Source organism: Trifolium pratense, linkage group LG2, assembly GCF_020283565.1.
Source record: "Trifolium pratense cultivar HEN17-A07 linkage group LG2, ARS_RC_1.1, whole genome shotgun sequence".
Lineage (NCBI taxonomy): Eukaryota > Viridiplantae > Streptophyta > Magnoliopsida > Fabales > Fabaceae > Trifolium > Trifolium pratense.
The window spans coordinates 22,390,894-22,417,473 of NC_060060.1; the positions used below are offsets into that span (position 1 = coordinate 22,390,894).

General features: G+C 32.2%; 4 protein-coding genes across 4 annotated transcripts; 2 read left to right on the forward strand and 2 right to left on the reverse strand.

Annotated features, from left to right (window-relative positions):
• Window positions 1–1,191: 1,191 nt before the first annotated feature.
• Window positions 1,192–10,808, forward strand: LOC123910263. Its single transcript, XM_045961350.1, has 4 exons — window positions 1,192–1,976; window positions 7,855–8,454; window positions 9,347–9,632; window positions 10,444–10,808. The coding sequence occupies exons 1-4, from the start codon at window positions 1,377–1,379 to the stop codon at window positions 10,476–10,478; spliced, it is 1,521 nt and encodes a 506-aa protein (XP_045817306.1). The 5' UTR covers window positions 1,192–1,376; the 3' UTR covers window positions 10,479–10,808.
• Window positions 10,809–11,688: 880 nt separating this feature from the next.
• LOC123910266 lies at window positions 11,689–14,998 on the forward strand. Its single transcript, XM_045961354.1, has 2 exons — window positions 11,689–12,490; window positions 14,328–14,998. Exons 1-2 carry the CDS (start codon window positions 11,976–11,978, stop codon window positions 14,740–14,742), a joined length of 930 nt encoding a protein of 309 aa, XP_045817310.1. The 5' UTR covers window positions 11,689–11,975; the 3' UTR covers window positions 14,743–14,998.
• A 1,329-nt stretch (window positions 14,999–16,327) lies between these two features.
• LOC123910267 (TMV resistance protein N-like) lies at window positions 16,328–17,487 on the reverse strand. The gene is made up of 2 exons (XM_045961355.1): window positions 16,943–17,487; window positions 16,328–16,762 (listed from the first exon to the last, which is right to left on the reverse strand). The coding sequence occupies exons 1-2, from the start codon at window positions 17,443–17,445 to the stop codon at window positions 16,447–16,449; spliced, it is 819 nt and encodes a 272-aa protein (XP_045817311.1). The 5' UTR covers window positions 17,446–17,487; the 3' UTR covers window positions 16,328–16,446.
• Window positions 17,488–25,104: 7,617 nt separating this feature from the next.
• LOC123904396 (disease resistance protein RPV1-like) lies at window positions 25,105–26,090 on the reverse strand. Its single transcript, XM_045954068.1, has 2 exons — window positions 25,535–26,090; window positions 25,105–25,372 (listed from the first exon to the last, which is right to left on the reverse strand). Exons 1-2 carry the CDS (start codon window positions 26,014–26,016, stop codon window positions 25,105–25,107), a joined length of 750 nt encoding a protein of 249 aa, XP_045810024.1. The 5' UTR covers window positions 26,017–26,090.
• Window positions 26,091–26,580: the final 490 nt, after the last annotated feature.

Sequence of the window (26,580 nt, forward strand, 5' to 3'; positions counted from 1 at the left end):
AAAATATAAAATTCATAATAGATGTATATCTTTCATTTTATACTCATTTATTTGTATTACCTGGAACTTTCCCGTCAACTATATTATTTATTCAATTCAGACTTAGTACTCTTCTAAATCAACCCCACCAGAAGAGTTTCATTCCAATCTTTTTCATTTGTCATATTACAAACATTAAGCCTATAATTAATTACCAACTAAAAACAAGTCATGACCAAACATAATTAACCTTTTCGTTAACCTTTTCATTGCGACGTACTTCGATCAACTTTGTTTCTTTAACCTAGAATCTTAAAAGAAGTAATATAAGGTGTCTTTTGATTTGTAAAATAATTAGTATTAAATACATGACATAATAAAATAAGATAATACTTGACAGATAAAATTATACCGAAGAAAGATATAAATAATATTTTTTATATTCGAAAATAAAATATGTATCTTTTTATTTTTATAGTTGTATTATGGAGAAAAATCTTATGGTTCAGGGAGAACACAAATTTGTGTTTTTGCAGTGTCATTTACTATTTATTTTGTTCAGTTTCATAACTAATTTCTAAATTAAATAGGGTGCAATAAAAATTATTCGGTCATTTCATGTGCTTTTACTTTTCATCACTCAAGAAAAAATAAAAATGGATAAAAAAGGCAAAAACAAATGTTGACATTAAAATAACGTATAAACGTAATATTATAGATTTTCAACGCCGAGAAATCAACCACAGACACAGTTTCCATGTAATTTCAAGTTCAACCCAGGCCCTTGTATTCTCAGTCTCTCATCTTAGACTATACCGTGTGGAAGACTTTAATATTACTATTTCTCTTCTTTTTTCCCCAATTTTGATAATTCTCTAATTTATTTTTATTAAAGAATATATATTTTTAAAAACAATAAATCAATCCAAATGATAAGAGTTTGATTCCCGTAAACATGTGGTAAGAGATTCGATTTATATCTCATGCGTATGAAAAAATTTGATAGGGAGGGAGGATAATTCACCTTATGTACCATGATTCTAAATTATAATCTTCCACAAGTGATAATATTTTACTTTTACAATTCTATATCATCAATTTAAACTTATCTTATAATTAAATCAAAATTTCTCATAAATTTCCTATCCTTTTAATAAAATATTGAAAATGTCAACTTAAAAAAAAAGAACATTCATCTATGCACCTCAAAGTTCAAACTCAAAAGAGACATATAAAACCAAACAATTCAAGTGTCATCTCTTCACTATAATCACCTCTTACCCAAATTGTGTTAACAACAATACACACACAAAAACAGAACACTCTCACAAACCTACCTTATTAATAATCATAGTTACAAACCTTTGATTAATTAACCTTCATTATATCAACTAATAATGGAGTTTTTCAATAAATCAAAGATTATTAAGCTACGAAGCCACCTAGACAAATACTTAATCATCGACGACGACCACATCGGAAAACAAAAACTCCGTCAAAGCCGAAACGGAAGTGTTAGAAGAGCTCAATGGACAATAGAACAATTGGAAAACAATCCTCATCTAATACGGTTAAAAAGCTACAACGGAAAATACTTAACAGCAACAGAAACACCTTTTCCGTTAATTTTAACGGCAAAAACGGTTATTCTAACGGAATTAGAAAACGGTTTAGACGGTAAAAATGAGTGGGAACCAATAAGAGACGGTTTTCAAGTGAAGTTAAGGAGTTACTGTGGGAAGTATTTGAAAGGTAACGGCGGAGCGCCGCCGTGGAGAAACAGTGTAACGATTGATGATTCTTTTGGTTCTGTGAAAATGGATTCTGTTTTATGGGATGTTGAAGATGTGGTTGTTGAGGAAATGAATGAAGTGGTTTTTGAGAGGATGTTATCGTCTTTTACTTCTTCTGATGATGTTTCGTTTAATTCTGATGCGCCGTCGTCTCCGATGTCGGTTTTTTCGTTGGGGTCGCCGCCGGAGAAAGTGAATTCTCAGGTGAGTTTTTCAACTCTGTTTATTGTTTTAATATTTTTTTTTTTGTTGTTTGTTGAATTTTCAATTGTTTTCGAAGCTTTCAATGTTAGTAATTGAAAATCGCGGTTTATTTTTTTCTAGTTTGCGGTATATTGCACGCGCCAACTTCATATACGTAAATAAGTGTGAAAGTGTGAATGGAAGAAAATTGAATTGAAAATAATTTCTGAAAAAGAATAGTTGAGAAATTTATATTTTTTATTGAGAAATTTATGTTAATAAATCAATAGTTGAATAATTGAAATCTAAAAGAATAAGGTATAATTGTTTTAAAATTGTATTTGTCTTCTATCCAAAAATAAAATTCTAAATGTAAACAAAAATGTCTTCAAATTGTGTTTTTTCAAAGATTAAGAACTAGTCTAATAAAAACTATTTTTAGGTACGTGTTAAGAAATTATTATACACAATCAATCTATTTTTTTATTTATTTATAAATTACACTAACTTCTTCATGTTATTAATTATCATGACTCAACTTCGCTAATATAATTTTCTCACACTTTTTTAACAAAAGACAATGATGAGAATGTTATGATTGGTCAATGACAGATATTATGCACCTGTTTATCCTTGAACGTTTAAAATGGGCAAGAAGATAGTTTGGGAGAAGAAAAGAGATAGTTGAGAGAAGAGAGGAGTATGAATGTTGTAAAGTGCGAATGAAGCGCCATGTTTATAGAATAAAACGAGACAAATGATTCATTGTATATATAAGACCATTTGACCAAGACTATGATTGTCGGCTAATCCAGGGTTGTAATGGGTAAAACTAGAAAAAACAGCCAAACTGGTTCGAGTCGACCCAATTTGATGGTTTGAGTTGAATAAATGAGCACCGATAATTTGTAAAACCGATTATCAAATTTAGATAACAGTTTTATCTTGTACAAAAAAAAAAAAAACCGTTTTATCTATCCAAACCAAATCCATATAAACTATTCGACCCAAAAAAAAGCAAGTATAGACAAAAAAAACACTAAAATTTTGTCCATTCACAAAGTCCATCCCACTTGTTTTTTTACTTCTTCAACAAAACAGAATGATGAAAATATTATCAACTATAGATTATCCACCTGTTTATCCATGAACATTTAAAATGGACAAGAAGATAGTTTGGGAGAAGAGGGGATAGTTGAGAGAAGAGAGGAGTATGAATGATGTAAAGTAAGAATGAAGCGCCATATTTATAGACAGGGACGGACTGAAGGGGGGGCAAGCAGGGGCTTCAACCCCCCCCTCCCACATACATATAGTTGCTAATGACACCTCTTAAATAAATTATTGTGATTTTATTTAATAATTTTGAGTTAAATATATTTTTAGTCTTTATAAAATTATGAGTTTTTAAGTTTTGTCCTTCAAAAAATTTACTTTTAATCCATATTTATATTTTATAGGACTATTTTGAGGACTAAAAGTATCAATTTTTTGTAAGAATATTTCAAAATGGGGACTATTCTTAACAAACTGCAATATTTTAAAGGATATTTTAAGTTAAAATTTAATATGACTAAACATAAAAACTCGTTATTTTATAAGGATAAAAAATATATTTAGCTCTATTATTTATTGTTAAAAAAGAAATTCGGCCCCCCGTGTGATTGATTTCTAGATCCGTCCCTGTTTATAGAATAAAACAAGTTGCGCCTCCGTAATTCTCTAATATTTGTCCTCTATTCTAATTTTATGTTCCTGTTTGTTTTGCATTCACGAAGAATATATGGTCCATTATTTTTATAAAATTACAATTAGATTTTCTTAAAAAAATTAAAATAACAAAGTGGGTAAATCAATACCTAACCCAAATTGGATATTGGTGGTTTGACCCGAATCGACCCAATACTATAACAAGCAATTTTTAAGACAGACCCAAACCATAATTTTTTTCTATGGTTCAATTTGGTGTTTTGGCCAAAATCAGTCCAAGTTATGCACTTACAAGTTACAGCCCTAAGCCATGCATTATTCTACTAATTCAAATTATAAAAATCGAGCAATAAAAGATACTAGTACACTTCAAATTCTAGAATTCAAATAAAGTATTTATGAGTTTTTTGTGGGACGTGCGAATGTCTTAAAAGAAAACAAGAAAAAGAAATTCACTTTGATATTTTTAAAACTTTATGTTCAATGAAAATTTGGGTGCTCACACTTTTCATCCCACCCACATATAAGGAGTCCACTTGCAATTGATTGCGGTTTGGTTCTCAGACCCATAAATGTGTTGCTCCATGCCTTCACCAACTATTTTCCACTAATTAGGAAAATGTGATAACACACGTCACACAAACAAATGTTATTTTCACAACAATAAACTCCTTAATTAGGTTGGAGGCATTTGATGTTTCCTTGTTTTTTATGAATAATAACTTGTTGAGTCATATATTAGAAGCAACTTATTATGTGAATATACATTACTATACCTAAATTTATTTTTCTTAACAACCTAAAGAAATTGTTTACATATTCTTGTTGGGATTTATACGCCTCCCCAGCTAGTTAGTAAGCATTCACGAAGTAAATGGACTAACATTGCTTAGAGCATCTTTAATAAGAGTTTTATAAAAATTATTATAGTAAGATAAGATGAACTATGTCTTATTTTTCTTTTCATTAGAGTTACGTGATGAAATAATGTGAGTTTCATCAAGTTTAGTAAGGAAGGCTTTAATTAAGATATGATAAGAAAAACATTTAATTAACATCATAATAGTTTGAGTTGTTTAAGAGTCATATAATTTTTTACTATTAAATTAAATATGCATGAGTTGCATAACTATGACATAATTGTGTGGAGACTATTCGATAATTAATGTCCTAATTTTAATTTTAATAAATCGATTTTAAAGTACAAAATCAAAATAGTGGTTCAATCATTGCGATTCTTTGCATGAATACATGTAATCCGAATCCATGTATCTAGGCAAGCAATTGCTTCATGGGGAGTTTTTCTTATTAATTGGCAATTTGGGAGTGGATTATATATATGAGCTAACAATATTTTATATCTTTTCTAAAAAAAAAAAAACAATATTTTATATCTATGTAGAAATCAGTGAGTTCCTTACAAGATTGTTATTTTGCCAAAATATCTAACATTACATTTTATTTTGAACTTTAGTGTATATACGTTAGTTTCATGCATTTGGGTGTCGTTTGTCACTTTGCAATCTCCACTCTTCATAGCTTCTACATCACGTATTGTTTCTTTTCATTCTCGTATAGGTGCTAATAATTTTTATAGTTGAAAATGACACAAAAATGAAAACAATAAGTATAGACAAACAAAACATCACCTTAATTTCTTTGACATCTACAAACACGCCAAGGCAACGGTAACGCGACAAAGAGCATTATATCAACATCCATAATTAGATCCAGCATAGTATATACCATACATACGTACATACGTGGTTGCTTGATTGGGAATCATTATTGAATTTGGGACGAGTCACCAATTCTATCCAACTTCATAAGTATGAATATTTGTTTGATTTTGTTGAAAGCTTATTAGTTAAGTTTATATAAATTTCAATTTCACACTCAATTCAACTCACTTCTCAACTTTGTCAAAAAAAAAAAAAAAAACCTCACTTCTCAACATTCAGTCGGGGGAGGGGAACTACACATTTGGTTTGTAATTCTCTATCTAAGTCTTAGGTTCTAAGCCTTATCCTACTCCCTTTTTTTAACAAGCCAAAATCCTTATCCTACTCAATATCAGCATCGATCGATATGCTCTGTTTTAGTAAAAAAATAGCGGATAAACTGATAATATAATTTATAGTGAATAGTTTATATCATAGTAGTTAAGCTCGGATTGCGGAGCCGAGCGGCCAGCCCCAAAATTGGGATAGCGGTTAGCGGCATCTCGGGAAGCGGGATGGCCGGGATGCCGCTATTTTTATTTATTTATAAATTACATAAATAATACTATAAACATATAATTAATGTAAAATTAAACAAACATCTCAAAATCCATAAAACATTCATAAATTAAAAATTCAAAACACAAATCTCAAGTCTACGACACCTTCTTCATCATAAAGTAACTAAATATTACCAACAAAAGTCAAACAAAATAAATAAGCAAAAGTCAAGTCTCCAACACTTAAATTAATAAAGTAACTAAAAATTAAAACTCAAGTTCATCATCAAAGTTTGGATCGTGAGAGTGAGAGAAGAGAGTACGATACGCGTGAGAGAAAGAATGAATTGCGGCTAGGGTTTAGTTAAGTGTAAGGTAAAAAACCAATTTTACCCTTACTAAAATGAGTGAGATTTCAAAAATGCCCTTTAAAACCTATGAAAACAAAATCTCAGTCCTAACCCGGGATTGCAACTCGGGACCCGCTCCGCTCTGGTCCACTAGGAACCTGCAACTCGGGATTTATATATTATATTAATTTATAGTTTGTAGTGGATAAGTTAGACAATTAAATTTGTAGTGTTTGATAAAATTAGTTTTTGATTAGGGTAATATGTGTCCGCGTGTGTGTAGATATTAAATTAAATTAAATTTGATTAATTAGCTTATTAAATATGTTTGATTAATATTTAATTTTTGTTAGTAAGATGACAAGGATCTTTTTTGACAACAAGTAAAATGGCAAAGATAAAATTAAGTGAAAAATGATAAGTTATAAGCTTGAAGGTATAAGTTAAGCGATTTAGCTAATCAAAATAACCTATAATTTAGTAAAATTAAACTATGAATTTGTGAGAGATAAAATAGTTACCAAACAAAGCCTTTATATATATATATATATATATATATATATATATATATATATATATATATATATATATATATATATATATATATATATATATATATATATATATATATATATATATTAACTCTTTAGTTTCTAAAAAAAAATGATCATCAAGTTTGATCATAAAATAAATAAAATTTAATCAAGAATTGTTTGCATCCAAAAATTAAATTTGAATTCTCTTGAATGATTTCAAACAAATCTATTTTTTCGTGTGAATTTATAAGACATCAATTCAAAATTCGGCATAATGAAACTTATTTTACAATAATATTTTATCAAACTTTATTTAATATACAGTCAAACTATAAATTAACAGAATCTCTTTTCTCCAAGAATCAGAGGATTAATACAATTAAAATAGAAATTAGTATTACTCCCTCCGTCCTAAAATGAGTGAGTCATTTTGACTATATACACTATTCACATATTTTGTTTTGACCCTATTTTTCTACTAATAAATAAAAACAAATATTAGCTTATAAAATGTTGTTGGATTAATCTCGATGAGTATTTTCAAAATATCATATTTTTATAATTTTTACTATTATACGATTAAAAATATTAATCGTCAAATTATGCATTGACATGCGTGACGTGATCAACTGAGTCACTCGTTATAGGAAGAGCGAGTAACCTTTACCATTTACCGACATAAAATTAGATTACTGTGGAATGAAACCGTGAACCTTCAACAGGTACAACCTCTTAAAAACACACACGTAACTTAAATTCAATCCAAAGAAAGAGATTAGTATTAACCTGTACCGGTTCACCCACGCACGCAATCACCGCGTTCCCCCCCAAACGTGTTGTCCTAGTTGCCACTGCTGACTGTTGCCTTTTCTCAATCAAGACACCTTTTCACTCTGCACACAACACAAACACAAACACAACACATTTCAATAAGTCCAAATTAACTTTCCACCACATTTTATTCCCATATAAAAACCCATCACCATTCACACTTTCATAACAACACAATTTCATTTCATCTCTCCAAAAATAACCATTTCAATTTCAATTAAACTAAATAATCACTTATTATTATTATGCAGACAACAAAACCCAACAAGCTAAGAAGTGGAATGGACTTCTTCCACAGAGCAAAAGCAGTACGTCTACGTAGTCACCATGATAAATATCTTCTAGCAGAAGAAGATGAAGAATCAGTAACACAAGACAAAAACGGTTCATCAAAAAATGCTAAATGGTTTGTTGAATATGTTCCAAATTATGACAACGTTATCCGTCTCAAAAGCTGTTATGGTAAATACCTTACTGCTACAGATAACGCTTTTCTTCTAGGAATGACCGGTAGAAAAGTTCTTCAAACACTTCCTAAAACACTTGATTCTTCTGTTGAATGGGAACCTATTAGAGATGGTGTTCGTGTTAAGCTCAAAACTAGATATGGGAATTTTCTTAGAGGAAATGGTGGGTTACCACCTTGGAGAAATACTGTAACTCATGATATTCCTCATAGGACTGTTACTCAAGATTGGATTTTGTGGGATGTTGATGTTGTTGAGATTCATGTTGGTAGTAGACATCAACAGCAACAACCTTCTGCTCCATCTCTTCCAACAAAGATTCATAACCCTTCTCCTGCTGTAGTGGTTCCTAATGTTTCTGCAGGAAGTTTTTCTAGGCAACAGGTATGGTTTGTTCTTTGAAAAGTTTCAATTTTTTTTATCTGGGTTATTTTGGTTATGATTTGGGATTAAGTATGTATCATTTAGGCCGTGTTTGGATTGATTTATTTAAGCTTACTTAATGATATAAGTTTTGTGAGATTGTTTTGGAGAACTTATGAAACAAAGTTTTTTTTAACTTATTTTCATAAGTTCTCCGATATAGTTTATGAAAATAGCTTAGGTAAACTTATGCATAAGCTTTTGTGCTATAAGTTGCAATTAAGTTGTTTATTCAAACAAAACCTTATTCTTTGAAAATTATCATAATTTTTTTCATCTGGGTTGTTTTGGTTATGCTTGAAATTAGGTATGTATGATTTATTCTTTGGAAAGTATCATATTTTAATGTGCAAATTTTCAATTAGATCAAATTAGTTTAGTTGTGGATAATTTTTAAGGACAAAATGGTAAAATATGTTTCTACTATTAATAAATATAGGAATAAATTGACATATGAAAACAGATCTATGGTAGTAGATTTTCAATTTTCAGCCGCTATATCGAAATATTAGGTTGTTTACTTCTCTTTGTTCATATTTTCATCGAGTATAATAAGCATTATAGGTTGCATTCTGCAGATTTTTTATGATTCATTTTTAATAACAAATTCTATATTTTAAGAAATTTGAAAAATGCCAAGAAATTACTTCAAGTGTTTTATATAAGGCATTTTCTCTGGTGTTCGTCTTCTCTCTATCACGATTGTTGTTGTATCTATCTGTGGCGTATAATGTATTTAGAAAAAAACCATTCCTTAATGATTATAGAGACTAAACTTAAATTGATGATTTCCTGATAGAATTTTGCTTTAGTTGTAGCTTCTTTGGTTAATTGAGTTTGGTTTTATTTGCAGTCGAATGACGATATATCACCTAAGAAGACGGAGGGGCGAATTATATACTACCATGTAGCTGAAGATGATGGAGAAGTGACTGATGAAGGTATGCAAGGATATTCTTTGGTTTTCAAAGGGAATGGAGTTGAGGAATTGAGAAAGAAGTTTGAGGAAGAGACAGGTTTAGAAGGAATCATTGTTTGTAGTCGGAGTCCTTTGAATGGAAAACTTTATCCTCTTCGGTTGCAGCTTCCTCCAAATAATGTCACCATGCAAGTTGTTTTGGTTCTTCCCTTCTCAAAAGGTTAGAGGTCTTTGACCCCTTTTGATGTATCAGTCTAGTCTTAATTGCATTCACATTTTATTGAAATTTATGTGTTCTATAAAATTTTGTGATAGAATCACATTTGAATTTCAACTAATAGGAGAAAATGTTTTAAGAAGAGTGTGTGAAAAAGTGTGTTCGTAACACTAATCCTTTAAGTGTGTTTGGTTTTACAGTGGTGAAAATTGGTTTTAGTTGAGTTGCTTATGTCTGTTAATGTTACTTAAAATCAGTGAATTTAAGGTAAAGAATTTAACGTTTGAAACTTTGAATAGATTCATTTGAAAGTGAGTTAACCAATAAATTTTAGTCTAAAAAATAAAGATCATGTTTAGATGCTAAAGCTTCAAATCATAACTTCGAGTTAGAATCGATTCTCACAATGAACTCCAAACATATTAAATTTTTTTTTTTTTATTCTTTCGAATTACTTTTGGCTCTTCCAAAAGTGAATCCAAACATGCATAAACTAAATTGGTAAGACATTGAGCTCAAGTGGTTAATGAACTTCTTCTAGGACGAATCGTTCGGAAGAACCCGAGTTTGATTTCTGGTGGGAACAATTCTTGTCCGGACTTTACTTATCTCACGGCCGAATTCTGGATTATTAGGACCCCTTCTCCAGAGAACGAGAGGGTTAACACAAACATTTTTTTGCTGAGAAATAGTATTGGATATTTGATTTTTCTGATTTAAGTGCTTGCATTGTATTTTAGACATCATTCATTTTTGTTTTAATTCTTTCATCATTTATCAATTCTAACATTTTCTTTCTTTTCTTGTGTTTCAGTGGCAAGAGATTTGGAGGCACAAGGTTTTCTTTGAGAATCCAGATTTTGCAACACATGGCCTTTGTACATACTGATTCAAGCTTGTGAGAGTTATAAGTGAAAACAAAATTTAGGATTTGAGAATGTGTTGTAAGTTGTAACTTATAAGTTCCTCCTTGTACTAGTCCATTGCATTATTCAACAGATTACTATGGAAGCAGGTTAAAATTGTCATTGAAAAATGGATTTTAAGTATAACAGCAATGTTCAATGGTTTTGTAATGTTCTAGGCTTAAGATTGTTTCTCTAGGTGATGCTATGACATGTTCATATAAGTTTTGTCAGAATCAGATAAAGATTTTTTAATTATAAATTTATGATAGTACTACTGTCTACTTAGTTCTTTAAGCATTTTATTATGAGTAACTTTTTTTTTGGTCAACTTCAAAGAGATTTCAACCACTGCTGGGGCAATGAAACAGGTGAAGTGGTTGCATTTTAGGAGCTATTCCAACCACAGCTGGATGTGATTTCAAGAGCTAAATGAGAATCAGAATCCGAGATAAGTAAAATTTAATTAAAAAATATTCCCACAAAAAATTATACTCTAGTTCTTTGAAACGATTAGTCCTAAAGGGATCTCAGTGTAACCTTCACTTTTACGTTTTTCCCATTTTGGATCCGGTAGTTGCCACATTCTCTAATGTAAGAAAAATACAATTTTATGGACGGAAATTGTCTGTTGTACTGTTTTTATGCAGTAGACAATCTCGACTGCTGAAACATAATCAAACGACTCTAATTAATATAATTTTATTTAACTATTTTTTCACAATTTTAATCTCAACTATTCACTCAGACTGTTGTTAACAATTACTAGATGTCTTAAATTAAATTTTCAAATTTTACAAACACACAAAGTAAGTACATAAAAAAAGGCTTAATTACAGTTTTAGTCCCCCTATTTTCACCATTTTGAAGAATTGGTCCCCCTATATTAAAATTCGACAGTTTTGATTCCGTAACACATATTTTGTTTAAAATATAGTGATACAATGTGTTTTAAATTAACTTTATGAAAAAAGTTTCTTAAAATTTTATCGATGTTGGTATTTTCTCATGATCATATCATATGCCACGTCGTTTAAAACATATCACATCGTCAATTTATAGTTAAAAATTATGATAGAGAGTCAAAACTATCGCATTTTAAAATAGAGGAACAAAATCTGCAAAATAATGAAAATAGTGTAACCAAAATTGCAATTAAGGGTAAAGAAAACAACCCTTCCCACATTTTTCTGCTTCCCCACTCTCAAAGGGTCACACTCTCTTTACTTTCGTTAGAACTTAGAAAATAAACCAAAATCCAGAACAACCTTTGTGAACTCCGTTTGTCTTTGTTGTTTCCTGACACACCCTCCACAATTACTATCTGAACCCACTACCCTCACTCAATCTTCATGAATCTCAACACCAACCTCTTTAACTTTTAACAATTCAATCTTACACCAAACAAAAATCCCATTTTCACCTCATTTTTTGGTCTCTAATGGCTTCTTCACCTTTATCATTAACATCCCCATTCTATTTCACAAAACCCCACCAAAAAATTTCACTTTTCAAACCCCATTCTCTAATCCTAAACACAAAACCAAAAACCCTTCATCATGGTTGTTCTCCTATTTTCACACATTCTCTTGCAAAAATAGCTCATACCCAAATCAAAGTTTCATCTAAGGAATGTTTAGATGCTATTGATGAACCAGAAAGATTGATTTTTGATAATGAAAAACCGGTTAAATTTGCTTTCTGGGTAATTTTCTGGGCTTCTATGTCTTTGGCTTGGTTTGCTTATTCAAAGGATGCTAATGCTGCTGTTGATTCTATTAAAGCTTCTGGATTTGGATTGAAGATTGCAAATTCTTTGAGGCAATTGGGTTTGCCTGATTGGGTTGTTGTGTTTACTCTTGCTACTCTTCCTGTTCTTGAGCTTCGTGGAGCTATTCCTGTTGGTTATTGGTTGCAACTCAACCCTGCAACTTTAACTGTGGTTTCCATTCTTGGGTTAGTTTTTTTTTTCTTAAACCTTTTTTTTTTTGTGAAGGAGAAAAATGAAATGATATATTTTTCTTTGTTTTTGTTAAGTACCTTTTTGGCTAATAATATCGGATAGCTGATAACTTATAGTGAATAACTTATAAGTTAATTTATAGTTTATAGCAGATAAGCTAACCGATTGAATTTGTAGTGTTTCATAAAAATAATGTTTGAACTAGCTTACAAATATGAAATAATATAAAAAAGATATGTTTGATTAATATTTATTTTTTTAAGTAAGATTATAGGGGTATAATTAGGAGAAACAATGATAAGCTATTAACTTTAGGTTCCATTAGCTTATCAAAATAAACTATAAGATAGTGAGAAAAGAGTGTAACCAAACAGGTATTTTTTTTTTATAATATGAGCTTATAAGCTCTAAGCCATAAGCTCAAAGTTTGGCCTCGCCAATAAGAGCCTTGTTAACTTATGTGAACAATAAAATGACTTTTTTTTTGCCTTTTCACTGTTGCAAAGGTAGGGATGAGTGATAGGAGAAGATGACATAGAAGGTAGGGTAGGCTCTTCATTTCTATGGTTGTGTGTGTAAAGGAAATGTGAATCTTTATATATGTCACAGTCACACCTTTATAGAGGTTGTAAGATAGACCTAAATATTTATGTGGGAAAAAATCAGGACTTTATATGATGTTTTTTGTTTAACATCAAATGTGAGTTGGTTAATTGTTAGTCCTTGTTAGCGGGGTGCAGGGTTTTAAATAGTGGTTACGGTCGCGTCACAATTTTTATGTTGCAAAGAATTGTGGTAAAATGCAGCCAATGCGGTCTCAATTGCTGTTGCATTGTGGTTTTGGGAACATCTAAAAACATCAAAAACTGTTATTTCACGGCTTTGATCATGGTCGCAGACTGTTATTTAAAACCCTGAACGAGTAAGTTGGATAAAACCCCTAATTTCGAATAGTTAAACTACACATCTCAGACTCACCACTTTAGCTGCCACCTCGGGTTTATGTAGGATGTATTCTTGAAATTCACTGTAATCATGCATTACATTTGCCATTAGTTGGTCTGTAGAATTCCTCATGGTTATTGTTTAGGAGAATGTGCTTTTGTTGTTGTGATACTGTTACCAATTTCATACAATATACACCTTCACTTTGAACAGTAATATTAGAGGATATTTTCCAATGTAATTTCATCTTTATTGTTATGGATAGGGTTTGGTGTTCTCATTTTAAACACGGTTTTAATTTGTTATACTATGTTTCTTTTGATATGAAACACAGAAACAAACACGGACACTGAAAATAACATAAACATGGACACATTTGTTATTTGTGTGTGTAGCTTGTTTTAGTTGAAAACTAATTAATCTTGACCATCCTAATATGCATGTTTTAATACAAGGATGAACAAAGGTAGGTAACGACATTCCCAAACGAAGTGTACTGAACACTGTTAACAATTTTAGCTTTTAACTTCTTTTTATATTTTAAGTTGATTTTTCTGTTAGTTTTAACTTTTAACCTCTGGTATTAAACCTTAGAAACAAGTCATAGTTTCTGATACCTCAAGAAGGAGAAGAGTCCATTCTATATAGAATCTTTAATGCATGTAGTAGTGTTTCAAATAGCGGCCATAGTAGAGATATAGTGTAGTGGAATTTGAGTAAATAGCTATGGTTTTGTGATATGCTATTTAGTACAAGCAGAATTTGAACAATTAACTATTTTCCGCGATCTGCGATTGACAACTCTGGCTTCTTGACATATTCAGTTTGATTTTTTGGTAATGGGAGTTCATGGCTTAATGAACGAGTTTTGAACTAATGATGTAGGAACATGGTACCTGTGCCATTCATCATACTGTACCTGAAAAGATTTGCATCTTTCCTCGCTTCTAAGAGCCCTTCAGCATCACGATTCCTCGACATTCTGTTTAAGAATGCCAAAGATAAGGCCGGACCAGTGGAGGAGTTTCAGTGGCTTGGTCTGATGCTGTTTGTCGCGGTCCCATTTCCGGGCACAGGAGCATGGTCTGGAGCCATTATAGCATCTATTCTTGAAATGCCGTTTTGGGCAGCGGTGTCTGCGAATTTCTTTGGTGTTGTATTTGCAGGGCTGCTCGTAAATTTGATTGTGAACCTTGGTATGAAGTATGCAATCATTACCGGTATCATCCTTTTCTTTGTTTCGACATTCATGTGGACCATCCTTAGAAATCTTAAAAAAGGATTGAGTTCATCAAATTGACGTTTTAAAATGCCGTTTGTAGTTTTCCGTATCAATACAAAGACCTTTGTTAGAAGATTTCTTATTCATTCTATTCATTGGTTTTTATGAGCTTATATTTATGTAAATAATAACATGTAAGATTGAAATGGCTAACATTTTGTGTACATCCATATAGTTTTAAATTGCGACCGTAATATTTAGGTTTTAGTGGTCTCCACAACAGCATCGCATCGCAATTGCGGCCGCATCCTGTTCAAAAAATAAAATAACTTATGTTCAATAGCTGTTTGCAAGCAAATGGAAACAACTTATGACATGTTCATAAGCTATATTGGTATAAGCATATGAAAACAACTTATGACATGTTCAATACTATTGGTATAAGCACTTGTGAGACTTTTTGAAAGAGCATATGGAAACAACTTATGACATGTTCGTAAGCTGTTTGCAGCTTATTTCTACAAGTTATCTAGGTTAGGCTATGAAAATATCTTATAGTTGATATAAAAATAGTTCATTTATTTTATTTTTTGTCATAGGAACAACTTATTGACAAGCACTTATATAATAAGTGCTTCTTCTATAAGTGCTTAATTAAACTGTTTATCTAAATATATATTGCCTTAGTTTAAATGTTTTAGAGTAATCTCCAAAGATATGTGAACACAAAATACTGCCTAGAGGATATGTGAAGAAGTTTTGTATTTACAATGGATTAAAATTAAATCATATTGGCTTACTTTACCTTTGAACTGAATATTTATTTGTCGTTGTTGTCCCTTAAATTTCTGTATTTAATTTGCCAACTTAATTTTTCTATATGATATGCATTCTTATGAATGGAATAGTTCGTTTTGGATAAAATTTTTCTGTATTTATCATAATTTTTTGGGTTCAAGTATAAGAAATGGTGATTTTGTAGAAGATGAAACTTGTTTTGGTTAGCTGATTGGGGGTCTTAATCTTGATCCATGAATGATGTTTTAAGCTTCTGTATTATTTGCAAAAGATAAGTGCCAGACATAACATAATAACACAGATTTTTTTGTTTAAAGTATTGAGCAAGTTATTATCGTTTGGTAGACAAAAAGTTATTTTGATATTTTAGATAACTTGTATCTGAGACAAAAAAATTGTCTTCTGGTTTAATTGGGGACAAAAAATTCAGTTCAGTTTTCGTACAATTTCTTGCCCCCAACTTGTCTAGTCTCAGGAATAATATTATAATCAGTATAACCATAGTTATCCTATTCAGTCTTTTTTATGTTTTAGAAAATCAAACACGGTTTTATTGTTGAAACATCATGCTACAAGTTTCACATTAGAATCTCACCTAAAAGTGAGGTTTAAGTTAAATGTCAATCTCACTCAATATAATAGTCTTTTAGGTTGAATTATCCCTTTAGGTTTGTGCTCCTAAGATTGGTGAAAGGGGATACCCACAAAGGGTTTTGACAGGTGAAGAACTATGACTAGATAAAACTGAGTGAAGTACTGAAGTGTCGTGGAATGAAAGGCGTCGAGGACGTCAGCTCTCGAAAAAAAAATCATGTTGATTATTGTAAAAAATTAAATAAATCATGTCTATTTAAATATCACCTGATTTTTTGCACTTTGCAAAAACTGATTTTATTAAGAATTCTTATCATCATGCTCATCAAAACAAAACATCATATAACTAATAAACAACAATTGATTTGTCATAGATCTAGTACATAAATTTTAAAATCCAAATATGTTTCTTCTTGAAGAGGAAAATCCAAATATGTTGTTATCTTTTGATTCTAAATGTGAAAGCAAATCAGGTGACAAGCGAAGCAAGCGAAGACTTCTCTCCATATTAAGTTCTGCGATACGTTGATCAGTTGCTTTATACTTGTAGTATTCGTCAATGTTTGGTACTCTTTCATAGAACTCATATTGGAGCTTTGCAAGTTGCTGTAACTTAGCAATCTGCTGATCTATGTCGCTAACATATACTCGATTCAGCTTGTTAAGTACATCCATAGCAATTTCCTCAACTATTTCCAATTCTGTCCTGTATACAACAAAAACAGCACATGTTAGGGTTGAATTGACTGTGAGTATTGAGTTTAATTCGTAGTTGTGTATCGTGTGCGAGTGTTACAAATTTTGGAATATCTAGATAATAATCGAATTAAAAACGGCGAATTAAAACCAAGATAATAATCGAAAGAAGATGATGATAAAAAGTTACTTGTTGACATTGCAATCCCAACCAGTATAGTTAGAAGCTTCAAGCAAACCACTCCTCCATTCTTGCACCTTCATCTCATCCTCAAAGTTCCTCTCATGCTTAGCAAAAGCCTCAGCATAGCTTTCCCTCTGGTGCCTAACATTAGAAGGATCAATGTCAAAGAAAACGGGCACTACCATTTTCCCTTTCATCTTTTTACATTCAAGAATTTTCACAAGCTCTTCCAAGCACCATTTAGACGCGGCATAATTTTTTGAAAAAACAATAATAGAGAGCTCGGCTTCTTCGATGGCCATGGCCCTAACAAGGGTGGTCGGTATTTCATCCCCTCTATTAACATTGTTGTCTATGTAGGTTTTTATGTCTAATCTTTTCAAAGCACCATTAAGATGGCTTGTGAATGTGTTGCGTGTGTCCTCACTTCTAAAACTAATGAACACTTCATGTTTTTCTTGAGGAGTAGTATTGGATGAAGAGGTGGAGGATGGATATGACCATGCCATGATGATTTTAATGTGTAAGCATGTGACTATACTTTACTAGTATATATATGAGATTTTGTATAATACATCCACTAGTATTAATGAATGTGTGTTTTAGTAAGGTATAACTAAAAAATATTAAATACACCTTAAGGTGAATGTTGTTAGAACACTCATTCTAAAAATAAGTGGGTATAATAGGAGGCGGATGGTATGATATTCGTCTCCACCCCGTTGGATAAAACCATATTCATATCCGTTCCATATTCGTGTGAGTATTCACTAAGTGGTTAATTCATGAATTTTGAGGTATCCGCATATATTTACATATATTTATGGATAATGATTATTTTGTTTAAAAAAACTTGTGATTTTTCAAAAGAAATTTACTTGAAATTTGTTTATCTTCTTTTAAAGAAGAAATATATATTTTTCATTAAGACATAATAATATTCATACATTTCAATCTTAATTTAACAACAAAAGTCAACACATTCATTTTCCTTCTTTTCACCAAAATATTATATAATACTCATCCATTTATCTTAAGAAACAAAATTTATACATTTTTAATCAAAATAAAGTTCGTCACAAAGTTCTAAAGAATAAAAAGTTTTTTTTATATTTGATAATTAAAAATATTTATGTAATTTTCTTATTTACTAATATGTATGGATATATGTGGATACGCATACTATTAAATTCGCATCTGTATCAATTAACTAATCTAATGGGTAGTTGAAATATTCATTTATCTTACCCGCGGATATCCAACAGACTATCCGTTTTGTGTCAGTGACAATTTTTTTTTTGTTAAGTAGCCTAGTGGCTAGACTCTCACACATTTTAATGTGGAGAAATATGGAATCCGGGGTTCGAACCCCGATCACTCCACTAATATCTCTGATAGATACTATTTGAACTACACTTATAGGACTGTCCGTGACAGATTTTATCTACGAATATCTATGGATACGAATATGTTTGCAGTCCCTATGTAAATTAGCAACTTCTATAAATTTTTTTTTTAAATATACTCACCAATATTTATGAAAATGTGTTTTAACAAATTAAAACTAAAAAGTGGTTAAATACATACTCCTTCATAAACACTAAAGGTTGTACTCTCTCTATATATATATACTGTATTTGTAAATACTTGTTTTAATTTTAAAGGTTTATTATGCTGCTACGTATGCTTCGATGGGTGAAAGATAACGGTTGTTAGTTTGAATTTCATGGTTACTACTTCGTTATACGACCTTCCCCGAAAGTTATATTATGAATGAACCGAAGGGATTTTTTATTTTTTTTTTTAAATTTTTTTTTCAATGGCAATGAACCGAAGGGGTATATATCTTTTAGAGAACCAAAGGGCTAGTATTTTCCACAAATTATGACATGGTAAAGATTTCACTCTCGGTCTTGTTAGCGAGTGTCTACGAAACACTCTTTAAACATTCTATTTAAAGAAAAAATGTGAAGTCTACTCTACCCTTTCATATAATTTGAGGGTAGATGAGTGCTAGCAACACACTCTTTAACAAACATACTCTAACACACTCTCTTTTATTGGTTAAAATTTATATGGGTCCCATAAAAGTTATATGAGTCCACATTTTTTTATGGGACTCATGTGAATTTCAACCAATAAAAGAGAGTGTGTTGGAGTGTATTTGTTAAAGAGTGTGTTGCTAGCATTATTCTTTGAGGGTATATGTCCATCAACCAATAAGAACAAGTCACATGAGTAGATTTATGTGGTACCCACAAAACACTTGTAACAAACTTTTGAATTTGCACGTGCGGAGTTGCATATAGCTTGTTTTTATTGGTTGATGGGTATATATCCTCAATTTATGAAAGAGTAGATTAGAAAAAACAAAGAAAAAATTTATTTAAAAAGTAAAATATTTCGATTTCAATTCATAACATGTTGACTTCACATATTTTTATAATTTTTTTTATAAAAATTTATTACGTATTTAAGATGTTTAAAAAATGTTCCGAGAATATGTCATGTTTTATAGTTTTAGTACATGTAAGTTTTTTGTTTTGTTTGGATTTAGTCCTTGCAAATTCAAAAATTGGTGTTTTTAGTCCATGATGTTATATGCGGTCTAGTATAATTATGACATGTGTTGCCACGCTTATAAAAAATAAAAAAAAATGACATGTGTTGCCACATGGTCCAATAGGATGACTTGAGGGATTAAAAGCAATTTTCGGGATGCCTACTCTACCCGTTGATAATTTGAGGGTATTTACGACAACTAATAAGAATAAACCACATAAGTAAATTTGCATATTGTACTCGCAACTAACTTTGTAAACAACTTTTATTTTAATTCAATTGCATATGGTTTGTTCTCATTGATTGTTGAGTAAATAACCCTAAATTATTAAAAGGTATGTTAAAAAAACCCCATTTTTTAATTTGTAGACCCTGAATTAATCCAAACAAAACAACTTAAAGGCACTTAAAACAAAAAATACTATAGTTGTTAGGACTAGTATCATATTTAAACTTTTATTCTATTTAGGATGTTGGAGATCCCTATGCAACTCATTTGCTTGAAAGAAATTTACCTATTAAAATTTAATTTTATTGATCCATAAATCATAATTCAACTGATAGAAATATCGAAATTATTAGATCGAGCGTCTATCCGGTATTCGAACCCTATCCTAAGTTAAAGAAAGTCATCACAATCCCTTGTATCATGCGTGTCCATTACTCCTATGATCATCTCTGATACTACAGCTTTGTTTGTCTTTATAGAATTAACTTATTTCCTTATTTGTATTCATGTAATCATTGACAGCATAATTGTAGGATCAAATTGATCCACCTCTATGTATATTTAAACACATCATGTGAATGAATAATATAACACATTCTTGATCATTTCTAACTTGGCATCAGAGCTTTAAGCTTGAAAGCTCTCGATCCCCTTAGCCATGTCATCCGCTGCACAAACAAACCAAAAGAATGATTTGCCCTCAACCATCTCTGTTAAGCTGGACAGAGAAAATTTCCCCTTGTGGAAATCGCTGGTCTTACCTTTGATAAAAGGAAGCAAGCTTGATGGGTATTTGCTGGGGACAAAAAAATGTCCTGAACAGTATATTACATCAAACGATACAAGTAGCAAGAAGAGCAATCCAGAATTTGAGGATTGGCTTGCTCATGACCAACAAATCCTAGGTTGGTTGCGTAACTCGATGACAGAAGGAATTGCAACACAACTCTTGCACTGTGAGACATCCAAGGAACTTTGGGATGAGGCCCAAGGTCTTGCTGGGGCACATACAAGATCTCGAGTTATTTATCTCAAGTCAGAATTTCACAGTTCCAGAAAAGGAGAGATGAAGATGGAGGAATACTTGATTAAGATGAAAGGGCTTGCTGATAAGCTCAAGCTAGCAGGATCTGCAATTTCAAATTCTGATCTTGTAATCCAAACTCTGAATGGGTTAGACATGGATTACAATCCTGTTGTGGTAAAGTTATCAGATCAAATTGATCTAAGTTGGGTCGAATTGCAGGCTCAATTATTGGCTTTTGAAAGTAGACTAGAACAACTCAACAATATCAATAATCTCAACTTGAATGCCACTGCAAATGTTGCTAACAAGACCAAATTTAGTGGCAACAGGTTCAACTCTCGAGGAAATTGGAGAGGATCAAATTCAGAGGTATGAGAGGTGGCAGAGGCAAAGGTAGATTCCATAATTCAAAGCCAGTTTGTCAGGTATGCACCGGTAGTCACACAGCTATAAATTGCTTTTATCGCTTTGATAAATCCTACACAGGCCCAAATTACTCAAATTCAGAAAATGAGAAGCAAGGTACACACAATGCATTTGTAGCATCACCCTACAATGGTCAAGATTATGAGTGGTATTTTGACAGTGGAGCTAGCAATCATGTTACACACCAGGCTGATAGATTTGAAGATCTCACTGAACACACTGGTAAGAATTCATTGATGGTTGGAAATGGGGAAAAACTCAAAATAGTTGCCTCAGGTTCCTCCAAAATTAACACTGTCAACCTACACAATGTTTTATATGTACCACAAATTACCAAAAACTTGCTTAGTGTGTCAAAGCTAACATCTGATAATAATGCTATTGTTGAATTTGATCATGATTATTGCTATGTTAAGGACAAGGTGACAGGGAAGGTTCTTCTAAAAGGCAGACTTAAAGATGGATTATATCAACTTTCCGATGCTACTCAAACCAATAAATCGTGTGTGTACTTGTCAGTAAAAGAAAGTTGGCACAGGAAGCTTGGCCACCCCAATAATAAAGCTTTAGATAGAGTGTTAAAGATTTGTAATGTAAAGACTTCACCAAGTGATCAACTTGAGTTTTGTGAAGCTTGTCAGTTAGGAAAGTCTCATTTGTTGCCTTTTAAATCGTCTTCCTCTCATGCTCAGGAATTCCTAGAATTAGTTCACACTGATGTATGGGGTCCTGCACCAATAAATTCAATTTCTGGTTTTAAATATTATGTGCACTTTGTTGATGATCTCAGTAGGTTTACTTGGATTTATCCTCTCAAACAAAAATCCGAAACCATTCAGGCCTTTATGCAATTCAAAAATCTAGTTGAGAATCAATTTAACAAAAGAATAAAAATTATACTGTGTGATGGTGGAGGTGAATTCAAACCTGTCCAAAAGGTTGCGTTAGACACATGGATTCAATTTAGGATGTCATGTCCTTACACTTCACAACAAAATGGTACAGCAGAAAGAAAACATAGGCATATTGTTGAACTTGGCCTAACCTTATTAGCCCAAGCAAAAATGCCATTGATCTATTGGTGGGAGGCATTCTCCACTGCAGTATATTTGATAAACAGGATACCGTCACCGGTCATTAACAATGTGAGTCCCTTCTCATTGGTCCATAAGAAAGAACCAGACTATAGTATCTTAAAACCATTTGGATGTGCCTGCTACCCTTGTCTCAAACCTTACAACCAACACAAGCTCCAATTCCGCACAACCAGATGTGTTTTTCTAGGATACATCAATGCACATAAAGGGTACAAATGTGTCAATTCACATGGCAGAATTTTCATCTCAAGACACATAGTGTTCAATGAGAACCACTTTCCTTTTCATCATGGGTTCCTTGACACAAGAAATCCCTTGAAAACAATGCCTCTAACTGAAAATATTGTTACCACTTTTCCTCTTTGTCCCGCAGGAAACACAGATAACAATACAAATGGAGTGGAAGAACCAAGTTCAGATGAAGAGAATTCAAATGCACAAGAAAATTCCAACAATGATCAGATAACAACGAGTGAAAGACTCATTGATGTCAATGAAGACTCTACAAAAGAAGTAGATGACTCAGTTGAGGAATCAAACACAAATGAGTATGAGGAAGGCTCAGTAGAAACAGAAATACAAACAGAACCAGAAATTAGAGAGGCAGGCCAAGAGAATAGCACACGAATATGTACCAGAAGCAAAAATGGAATTTACAAGCCAAAGCAACCATATATTGGGCTGATACAAGGAAACTCCAATGAAAAGGAACCACTCAATGTGAGGGAAGCTCTTGCTAGATCTGAGTGGAAGAAGGCCATGGATTCAGAATTCAAAGCACTGATTTCAAATCAAACATGGATTCTAGTACCAAACCAAGGTCAAGACAACATAATTGACTCAAAATGGGTGTTTAAAACTAAGTACAAGGCAGATGGAACAATTGAAAGAAGAAAAGCAAGGTTAGTGGCAAGAGGTTTTCAACAAACAGCTGGCTTAGATTTTGAAGAAACATTCAGTCCAGTTATTAAGACAAGCACAGTGAGAATCATATTGTCAATTGCAGTTCATCTCAATTGGGACATTAGACAATTGGACATAAATAATGCCTTTCTTAATGGACACCTCAAAGAGACTGTATTCATGTTTCAACCAGAAGGGTATGTAGATCCAGCAAAACCAAATCACATATGCAAATTATCTAAGGCAATTTATGGTCTGAAACAGGCCCCGAGGGCTTGGTTTGATAGCTTGAAAGATGCTCTTCTAAACTGGGGTTTTCAGAATACCAAAAGTGATTCCTCCCTCTTCATTCTCAAAGGTGGTGACCATACCACTTTTCTACTCATTTATGTCGATGATATAATTGTAACCGGTAGCAACACTAAGTTTTTAGAGGCTTTCATTAAGCAACTCAATGTAGTATTCTCTCTTAAAGATCTAGGACAATTACATTATTTCCTAGGCATTGAGGTACAAAGAGATGCAGGAGGATTATACTTGAAACAATCAAGATACATAAGTAATTTGCTCAAGAAGTTTAACATGGAGAAATCATCACCTTGTCCAACACCTATGGTTACTGGGAGACAATTCACTACTGAGGGAGAACCAATGGCAGAACCAACTATGTATAGACAAGCCATAGGTGCCTTGCAATATCTAACCAACACTCGACCGGATATTGCATTCTCTGTGAACAAACTAAGTCAATATATGAGTGCACCTACTACTGAACATTGGCAAGGAATAAAGAGAATTCTGAGATATCTACAAGGGACTGCAAACTATTGTCTACATATCAAGCCTTCCACTGACTTAGACATAAATGGATTTTCTGATGCTGACTGGGCTACAAGTGTAGATGACAGAAAATCCATGGGTAGACAGTGTGTTTTTCTGGGTGAAACATTAATCTCTTGGTCCTCAAGGAAACAAAAAGTTGTGTCAAGATCAAGCACTGAATCCGAATATAGAGCTCTAGCTGATTTGGCAACTGGAGTAACTTGGATTAGAACTCTCCTAAATGAACTAAAACTGCCACTACCAAGGAAGCCAATATTGTGGTGTGACAACTTGAGTGCTAAGGCACTTGCATCAAATCCTGTTATGCATGCCAGGACCAAACACATTGAAATAGATGTCCACTTCATAAGAGATCAAGTACTGAAAGGCCAAATTACAGTGGCTTATGTACCAACTGCAGATCAGATTGCAGACTGTCTAACTAAGCCACTCACTCACACAAGGTTCAACATGTTAAGAGGCAAACTTGGGGTGACTCATGCACCATTAGTTTGAGGGGGAGAGTTAAAGAAAGTCATCACAATCCCTTGTATCATGCGTGTCCATTACTCCTATGATCATCTCTGATACTACAGCTTTGTTTGTCTTTATAGAATTAACTTATTTCCTTATTTGTATTCATGTAATCATTGACAACATAATTGTAGGATCAAATTGATCCACCTCTATGTATATTTAAACACATCATGTGAATGAATAATATAACACATTCTTGATGATTTCTAACTTCCTATACTTTGTGTGACATTATAAATGATAATTATACCATTGTTTCATATGCAATCTCAACTAGTTCATGCAAAATCAAACTCTTTTTTACCAAATAGACAGTCATAGAAAAATAGAAAAATAATATATTAAATTTTACAAGTTGAATGCAGTGAATATTTCTATTTTGAATTTCTTAATGTAAATATATCTTAAAATAAATTACAAAGTTGGATCATGACTTTTAACTAGTCCTTAAAGGAATTTAAATATAGAAAAATTACATTAATAAAATAATATATTGATTTTTACAAAGTTAAATGTAGTGAATATTTTTATTTGGAATTTTTTAACACATGCTTAATGACACATGTTAGCTTTTTCCTTTTAAAGCATGTCCGGACTCCGGAGACAAGCGAAACAAACGCATACTTCTCTCCATTTTTAGTTCAGTGATACGTCGAACCGTTGCATTATATTTGTTCACGTTTTCAAGGCCAGCTACTTTGTTATAGAATTGATATTGGAGCGTTGCAAGTTGCTCCAACTTTGCAATCTTATGATCCAAGTCACCGACATATACTCGATTTAGTTTTTCTATTACATCGTTCGCAATTTTCTCAAGAAGTTCAGATTCCATCCTGTAGGTAATATAATGATCATGGTAAGAGTTAATGTACTGAGAAATTATAAAAAAAAAACTAACAATATATATATATACTCCCTCCATAACTTTGGCCCTTCATTATGTTATACATATATATCATTTAAAAAAAAAAAAAAGAATATGAAGAGATAGTTACCTGTTGACAGAGCAAACCCAACCAGACAGATTAGCTGCTTCTCTCAAAGCCTCCCTCCACTTTTGCACCTTCGCCAAATTTCCCTGAAATCGTTCCTCATGTTTAACGAATGCCTCCTCATAACTTCCCGTTTGGTTGCGCACATGGGAGGCTTCAATATCATAAAAAATAGGCAAAACAATTTGCCCCTTCATCTTCTTACATTCAAGTATTTTCACAAGCTCGTCTAAACACCACTTAGAGTTTCCGTAGTTTTTGGAAAAAACAACGACGGAAAGTTGTGCCTCCTCAATGGCCCTAAGAAGCGAGGACGATATCTCATCCCCTCTTTGAAGATTGTAGTCTATATATGTTCCGACTTCAAGTCTAGTCAAAGTGGCGTGGAGATGGCTAGTGAAGTTGTAGCGGGTATCCTCGCCTCTAAAGCTAAGAAATACTTCATGCGTTTGTTGAGGAGTAGAGGAAGAGGTTGACCATGCCATGTTTATTGGCTAGCTAGCTAGGCAGCTTAATTAATTTTAAGGGAAATGTAACTCTTGCTTAGTGTGAATTTGAGTACAATACGTGATGTTCATTTTATAACAATAGTTATAGTTATATATAGTTACTAGAACATCGACCCGTGCGGTGCACATATCTGATTAGCTGTAAGATATATAATGATTAAATAAGATATGATAATTTCAATAATGTAAGAAAAAAGTTGAGTAACATTAAACGATAGTTCAACAATAATTTTGAACAAATATTCATACAAAGAAAATTATGTTATATTACGGAAGACTTCCTTATAGACCACATTCGAAGTCTTAGTCGTATCTTCACCGTCGTCATCGATGATCAATATTTTTAATCATTTTCTAGAAGTAACTCTTGAAATTGCAACATACAACTGACCATGTGAAAACACTGGCGACGAAAGATATATCCCAACATGCTTTAAAGATTGTCTCTGACTCTTATTAATAGTCATCGCAAAAGAAATCATTATAGGAAATTGTCTCCGTTGAAATTTAAAAGAAATTATCACGTTAGATGGTGTCAAA